The sequence below is a fragment of the Onychomys torridus genome, unplaced genomic scaffold, assembly GCF_903995425.1.
Source record: "Onychomys torridus unplaced genomic scaffold, mOncTor1.1, whole genome shotgun sequence".
Classification (NCBI taxonomy): domain Eukaryota; kingdom Metazoa; phylum Chordata; class Mammalia; order Rodentia; family Cricetidae; genus Onychomys; species Onychomys torridus.
The window spans coordinates 171,847-180,395 of record NW_023414046.1 but is presented as its reverse complement, the minus strand read 5'-3'; the positions used below and the strand labels follow the sequence as shown (position 1 = coordinate 180,395).

The window sequence follows — 8,549 nt, the reverse complement described above, 5'->3', positions numbered from 1 at the left end:
ATCTTCATTTATATAGTGGCTAAGGAAAAACTGTCCAATGAATCTTAATCTGTTGCTGTAAAAAAAGGTAAGATAAATGTAAAAAAATAGATTGTAAATCAAACCACTGTTTTACAAACTATGACAAATTCATAATTTATATAAATTGATTAACATTTTCATGTCACAATATAATATAGAATATGAATGTATATAATTTATAATAGGTTCACAAATTGTGTGTATACATGTTAGTTCATGAATGCACACCACCTGCTTTTATGACATGATTGAATGTGTATACATGATTGAATAAAATGTATACATTATTCAAAAACACATAATTTTGATGTTACTGATATGGTTAGAATATTGTATTCTCTGCACAGGCAAAATAAAGTGGAGACTCACAGAGTTAATGATTGATCAGTAGAAAGGGACTCACAGTTGGGAAACATGCAGCAACTACTAAAGCCATGCTTACCAGGAAAGAACCTGGATTATACAGAAGAGACAAATTAATTTGTAAGAGGCAAGAAAGGGTGTAAAAGCAGACAAAGGTGCTCTCCAAGAGCAGAATGGTCTTTGTGGCTCTGGATTCAGGGGAGAACCTGAGGGAGACGTTGCTTCTATGAATGTGCTTCAATCTCTGCTTGTGTCTGTAGAGGATGAAAACCATGGAGCTGCTGGACCAAAGCATCAGCAACATGAAAAAAAAAACAAAAAAACATCAGGACTTGTGAGTAATACTGCAGAGAAAGTGCCAAAGGCTTTGTCATGACAAATAGAAGAACAGTATTCAAAGTCTTTAAGACTTGTATTCCTACGATTCAATCTTGTGGTAATGTACATAGGAAAACTAACATTTACTATGAGGTCCAGGATCCAACTCATGTACACAGCAGCAGCAATGTAACTGGGAGATTTGACTTTAAGCCGTGACCACCTGGAACCCGATGGACTGATGATAATGGCCTGGAAGACACTCAAGAAGCAGGTGCTGGTTAGGGTCACACCCCTCCCTACTCTGTGAAGATAGAAGATCAGTTTGCACTCAAAATCATTAAGGAAGTCTTTCAAACCAAAAGCTGCCATTGTCTGCGGTACACCTTTACACAGGAGAGTTAAGAAGTTGGCTACAATCAAGTGCTGCAGGATCCAGTCTGTGAACCTTAACCTGATCCCAGAGAAGTAAAGCAGCAGGTAGTTGTAGACTAGGAAGGAGTTGCCCAAGACTCCAATCGAAGTCTGTGATAAAAAAATCACTCCTATAACCATGTCACTGGCTCCCATGATGTCAACTCTTGTGGTTTCAGAATCATGGCTTGGGAGGATGAGGCATTGGCTGTATGCACTATGCTATATACTACATTCTATATCCATAATAGGACTAATGCAAAATGCTTCCTTAATTTTTTTTTATAAAATTGGGAATCAAAAAACAGCATTATAAGGTAAGAGAGGATATAATGTCCAATCTCTAGTTTTGAAGATAGTGTAAACAATTTAGTCAATATTCACAGTCTGTGTAGAAGCCTCTGCTCTGGTTCCAGTTACACAGATGAGGAAAAGTGAGATAATCTCATCTGAGTCAATTATTTGTAAATTCAAGCTTGGCTAATGATAAGGTGAGGACTTTTAAAGTCTACAAAGTCGACAGTTAGGCTACTGGGATCCACAACTACCTGAAAAATCATTCAAGTCAGTTGTTAAAATGAACAGCCTCATACTTAGGTTTGATACTTACACATTTTTATCTTTTCAAATTACCGTCATTGCATTTTTGTAGTGAAATTTCCATGTGTGTAGCTTATCCTTACATGAGGAAATATTTATTTCTAGTGAACACTGGGTATTTTAATGTACAACAGGAACTATAGCTCTGCAGGAACCATTCTCAGGAGAAATAATATACATCAGTGCAAAACAGCCCACTTTTCAGATAGCTGCCTAATGGTTTATTAATATTTACGTTAGGCCGGGTGTTGGTGGTGCACGCCTTTAATCCCAGCACTTGGGAGGCAGAGGCAGGTGGATCTTTGTGAGTTCGAGGCCAGCCTGGTCTCCAAAGTGAGTTCCAGGAAAGGTGCAAAGCTACACAGAGAAACCCTGTCTTGAAAAACAAAAACAAAAACAAAAACAAAAATTATGTTAGAAAAGCAAACACAATTACAGCCTAATGGAAACCACTCATATTCACATACCTTGCTTTAATTTCAGGAAGGAAAAAGAAGCCCAAAGCAAATGTGTGTGGCACATACAGTATGACTATGGATCTGGTGGCACACCACAGTGCTAATTGGTACCTGAGCAAGTGGTCTCTGAGCAGGGAAGTAAGGTTTGCACACCACCCAACTCCAGTGTGATGTGTACACATTACCATTTGTCAGAATCAAGATTTTGTGCTTTGTAAACCTTGAAGTATTTGGGGCTGGACAGATGGCACAGTAGCTAGGAGCACTGACTCCTCTTTTAAAGGACCCAAGTTCAATTCTCAGCACAAATGGTAGCTTACAATTGTCTATATCTACAGTTTTACAGTTTTACAGCATTACAGGCACACATTAAAAATAAAGGGAATAAATATCCACTTTTAGATTTGTACTGTTAAAAAACAAATAAATAAAATATAGCATTCCTTAGAAAAGCTTTAGATTCACAGCTGTATTGTAATAGCTAAATAAACTTTCAATTTTTTCCTTCACATTATTGTATCCTCAAGTAGCAAATTAGTCCAGCATATAATTTCTAACTAAAGGGAGAATTAAGAAAGAACATATGTGTAAACACAATGGTCCACATCTGACTGGCAGTGTTTGAATTATTAAACAGTGGTGCTTATTTTTGTGCTTATTTTTCTGAGTATGATTTAGGAGGGAAGCTGCCTCCTCATAGTATCAGACTACATGACTTTCAGGGTAGAAGCAGTTCCTGTTTCCATCAATGGCCTCCTGTGACAGTTTGATATTTTCTACTCAATTACTCTGCATGCAGATATGCTTTCTGCATGGGATTCCATGGTTCCCTTACCTTCCTCCCACTCTCTGAAGCACACCTGGGGAAACTGTAGAATCAGCTCATTAGTAGGATGAATTCCCAGAATCGTAGCTATAAGATATAACTGATTTAGAAATAAGACTTCAATACTGGTCTTAAATATTTATTTCTGAACATTCCAAAATATTATTTATTCTTTTAAGTTTTTTTTTACAGAAAAATAAAACCACAGAATTATTTTCAGTACTGAAGATGTCAATAATTCTAAAGTCTACAGTTGGACTATGGTGCAGTTATTTGAAATACATAAGCTTAAGTGATGTTTGGTTTCTTTTTACATTACCTAGATTTGGAATACTGTATGTCTGTGATTCAAAATGTCAAATTATAGTATATAGATAGACAGATAGATAGACAGCTTTTTATGGCAGAGAGACAATATTGGTCTTCTATGAAAAAAATTAAGAAAGAAATTTTTTGTTTCTTTTTTAAAAAATTATTATTATTATCATTATATTTGTGTTTTAATTTTATGCATCAGCCATGGGTTCCCCTGTCCTCCCCTCTCCCGGACCCACTCCCACCTTCCCTCCATCCCCTCCCCTCCATTCCCATATCCTCCAGGGCCAAGACTCCCCTGGGGATTCATTTAAACCTGGTGGATTCAGTATAGGCAGGTCCAGTCCCCTTCTTCCAGGCTGAGTAAAGTGTCCTTGTATAAGGACAAGGTTCCAAACAGCCAGCTCATGCACTAAGGACAGGTCCCGGTCCCACAGCCTGGATGTCTCCCAAACAGTTCAAGCTATTCAATTGTCTTACTTATCCAGAGGGCCTGATCTAGCTGAGGGCTCCACAGCCTTTGGTTCATAATTCATGTGCTTCCATTTGCTTGGCTATTTGTCCCTGTGCTTTTTCCTATCTGGGGCTCAAGAATTCACGCTCTTATAGTCCCTCCTCTTTCTCAAGTATTGGACACCTGGAGCTCCACCTGGGGCCTGGCTGAGGATCTCTGCATCCACTTCCATCAGTTATTGGATGAGAGTTCCAGCACTACTGTTAGGGTGTTTGGCCATCTGTTCACCAGACTAAGTCAGATCAGGCTTTCTCTTGACCACTGCCAGCAGTCTACAGAGGATGTATCATTGTGGATTTCAGGGGACCTCTCCAGCACTCTGCCTATTCCTGTTCTCATGTGGCCTTCATTTATCATGGTCTGTTATTCCTCTTTCTCCCTTTCTGTTCTTGATCCAGCTGGGATCTCCTGCTCCCCTAAGTTCTCTTTCCCTCAAACCTTGCCCTTCATTACTCCCACTGTTGTCCAGGTTCTTCATGTAGATCTCATCTGTTTCTCTGTCATTGGATGACCCCTGTGTCTTTCCTAGGTTCCTGTTTTCTAGGTAGCTTCCCTGGAGTTGTGTAGCAGTCTAGTCATCTTTGTTTTACATCTAGTATCCTCCTATGAGTGAGTACATACCATGTTTGTCCTTTTGAGTCTGGGTTATCTCAGTCAGGATGATTTTTTTCTAGGCAAAGGTATTATAACACAAATGTATTTGCAACCAATCAAAATTCATGAATGATAGATTTTGTTAAAAAGAAAGCATTTACTGAGTAAGGATTTTGAGAACCATCTGTGGAAACTGTTGATATATATTCTGAAGCTTATACAGAAATACTTGTGAACCAACAAGGATGAGCATTCATTTTTACACAGAAATTGTTTATTTAGCTACCACCAAAACATGCTGGAAAATCAAAATGTCAGTTCCCGTACCTGATACTTTGTGTTGAAATATATACATATTGATTTAACCTCCTTTCTCTCCAGAATGAAATGTATAAGCCTGGGTTATTCCTGAAGAAAAGAAAATTATTTATATCATAGATCTGAATGTGTACATGTACACTGGTGAATCTGCACAGTTACAGTGAGGGCATCAAAGCAGAAGCAATCATTCAGGGTTTGAACATGGTTCAGAAGAACTCACATGGAAAGACAGGTGGTGAGATGGAGCTGGAACATGTTCTGTTTCCTCCAGCATAACATCTTCCTAGAGGGGACAAAGCCTCCAATACATGGTGTCTGGGGAGATAGTGAGAATGTGTCCAAACCACAGTGCATGTGGATCAAAAAAGCCAAGTGTTTTTAAGATTTATTTTCATTGCTATTAAATTTTGTACACATGTGTACAGTGCCTGGGGATTCCAGAAGATAACATGGCATGCCTTGATCTGGAGTTACAGGCAGGAGTGAGCTAGTGGATGGAGACTTTAACTCTGTGAGAGTAGTGCACATTCTTAACTGCTGCTCCATCCCTCCATCACTGGAGAAATCAAAGTCCATGTTGATTCTTTAATATTCACAGAGGTAATTTCTATCACCAGTGTTTAGAAACATAGAAACAAATAATGTAAATCACAAGAAATTGTAAATGTCAAATACAAGTTATACACACAGAAACACATCCTGTATGTGAACTGAAAACAGGTTCAGAGGATCTGTGCAGTGAGTTCACACTGTCTCCTGTTTAAGGTTGATTTAGGAGGGGACTCAAGAGGCAGGCTTGAACATAATCACATGAGTTTCCATTTGGGAAATGTAAGCAGAGCTGTATCCAAAGTGGAAAATTTCTTTTAGCCTTGCGTGGGCCACTTGTGCACTGAATGATGTTAAAGGTATATATCTGCTTTATATTGAGGATGTGACAAGGGAAGAAAGATACAATGTCACACTCACAAAGGGAAAGTAAATGCAGGGTGAATTTTCACCTTTCATTTTAAAACAATGATGAGAAGCAAAGAATGCAGCAGAGCAGGAAAACAAGTAAGATGTAAGTATGGAGTTCAATTAAACCATTGTTTTGTTTATTTCAGGGCCAATCACCCAAGATCCAGAAAGCATAACACAAAGGGGTTATTGTGTTTTTCAACAATTACTTTAATATGAAACTTAAAGTTTACCTAATTTTTCATTATCTTTTATAATTTACTTATATTACACCATCATCTAAATATATACCTTGATTTATAATGAGCAGAATTAAAATAAACCCATTCATATGCTTGTGCAAAATAATTACACACCAAATAATGTGCACGCGCGCGTGCATGTGTGTGTGTGTGTGTGTGTGTGTGTGTGTGTGTGTGCATAGAAACACTCACCCAGTTTCACAGCATTGAGGATATCGGCAATATCCTCAAAAGTCATATGGCGTGGGTGTCATTATGCTCACTATTCTTTCAGAATGACTCAATAACCAAATAAGAACTGGGCAGCAGCTTTCAATTTAACTCTCGATCAGAGACTTTGGGGAAATATCTATTCATTTTCGAGGGCAGGAAGTGGCTGGATATCGAGGAGTCACTGCTCATGAGGAGAAAAGGACAAACAGTGGGGAAAAATAGAGAGGCCATTGCAGTCACATGCACCAGAGATGAGCTGGGAGTATACATAAGAGCCCCAAGGAATTGACAGGCAGAAGAGATTGTGTAAAAGGAGACAAAGGTAATGACCAGGAGAAGGATGGTTTTAGTGGCTCTGGACTCAGGGGAGGATCTGGAGGAGATATTGGCCCTGGGCATTTGCTGCATCCTTTGCTTGTGCTTGTGCAGTGTGATGACCATTGAGCCACTGGCCCATAGCATGAGTCCCAGAAAAAGAATATCAGGAGCTGACAGCAACACTGCATACAGAATGTCACTGGTTTGGTCATGACGAACAGAATGGCAGTATAAATAAGATTTCAGATTTGTTGTGTTATCATTTCCGGATTTTGCCCTCACATACATAAGATTGACAGTGATTATAAGGAAATTAATTGCCCAGTTCAGGTACACAGAGTAACGGATGTACTTGTGTGAATTTATTTTCAGCTCTGAACATCTGTAGTCCCGGGGGCTTATGATGATGGCCTGAAAGACACTGAGGAAGCAGGTACTGCCAATACAAACACCCCTACTTATTCTGTGAAAAGAGGAAACCAATTTGCATCCAATATCATTGAGGAAGTCTGTCAATCCAAAAGCAGCCATTGTGTGTGGCACTCCTTTAAAAAGGACAGTTAAGATGTTGGCTACAATCAGGTGCATCAGAACCCAGTCTGTAGACCTTAACCTGTGCCTTGCTAGGTAAAGAAACAGATAGTGGTAGACAAGCAAGAAATTCCCCAGAAATCCAATAGTAGTCAGAGACAAGATGACTACTCTTACAGACAGCTCACTGGCTGCCATGCTGCCAGTTTCTGAACTCAGATTGAGGATTCTGCATGAAAAGATGAGGCTGGGAACACATGCACTGTGTCATGGGACACAGGATAGTGATTATCTATTCTGGATGACTCCACAAGATATGTTCAACTTGTAGGGCATCTACCACTTTGACATGAATGTCATACATGAAGGCAATGGAATGGGACACAACATGCTTCAATGTTTTTAGATTCATACTCTTTGGAATGTGCAAGGAGGCAACCATATCAACAATATCTCAACAGGACAGGAACAAAATATGTCCAGTGGCCTGGCTCATGCCTGAAACACAGTCATGACTCATTGAAAAATTTGGCCAATAACCAAATGACATACATTTAACTTTGGAAAACAAGCATGAATCCATGTAAAATGTAAGATGACAACAAAATTGTTATTAATTTAAGATTACAGCTAATCTCTGTATTGACAACCAAATGAAGTGATTTTGAGACTAATGACACAAGAGTTAAGTTTTATAAATTAGGTCTATAATTGTAACATGAAATGTAAAGAGGTGAAAACTTCAAACATGGACAAAGTTGGAAGTGTAATTACTATGTTAATAAATGTTAATGTTTAGAATATTTTAGATTCAGAGAAAAATTTGGGAGTGAGTATAGGATATTCCATAGAATCCAGCTATGTGTTTAGTCTTCCCAGTTTTATGTCCTGTGAAAGCATAATTAATTGTGTATTTGAAGAGAATGTTTTAAAATATGTGAGAAAAGATTTGATCCCAATAGTTAAGGGAATGAAGCAATAATATTTATAACTGCCTTCATTTAAATTCCTCTAATTACATCTACCACAAAAATACTGGCGTTTTATTAATTTGGGTATTTTCAAACCATTAAGAATAATGTTTCCATTAATTGCACCCTCACTCAGAGGCAGAGAAAATGTTTTGTGCAAATGAGACCTACATTTACACGCAATTGCAGGCAGGATCGCACTGTTTTATGAAACATGTTCTGCTTCAAATTATAATCATGAAGTTATAAGAGTTGTATCACTAGAAGTGCTGAAAATGTATTATGCTCATTAGCTGGAATTACAAATGATTATCACTAGCAATTTATTGTGATGAGAATTTACTTTTTATCTGTTTTCATTCATGAAAGTTATTTACAAATATTTCATAGAAAAATCTATACCAACCCATTTTAGAATCTCTGACACAAATACCCTGTGAATGAATCATCTGTAGAGTTCATGACCAGGTCCATCATTGTCCACACTTACCACTGTGCATAAGAGAACCAAGGAGAATAATATTCATAGATATAAATTTCCCAAAAAGCTAAGTAGTGCTAATAACCACA

The 8,549-nt window shown here is 38.1% G+C and overlaps 1 protein-coding gene and 1 pseudogene across 1 annotated transcript; both read right to left on the bottom strand.

Annotated features, from left to right (window-relative positions):
- Positions 1-394: 394 nt before the first annotated feature.
- On the bottom strand, positions 395-1,272 carry LOC118576613 (annotated as a pseudogene).
- Positions 1,273-6,258: 4,986 nt separating this feature from the next.
- On the bottom strand, positions 6,259-7,236 carry LOC118576625 (vomeronasal type-1 receptor 4-like). The gene has a single exon (XM_036176818.1). The coding sequence runs from the start codon at positions 7,204-7,206 to the stop codon at positions 6,259-6,261; it is 948 nt and encodes a 315-aa protein (XP_036032711.1). The 5' UTR covers positions 7,207-7,236.
- Between the last annotated feature and the right edge of the window lie 1,313 nt (positions 7,237-8,549).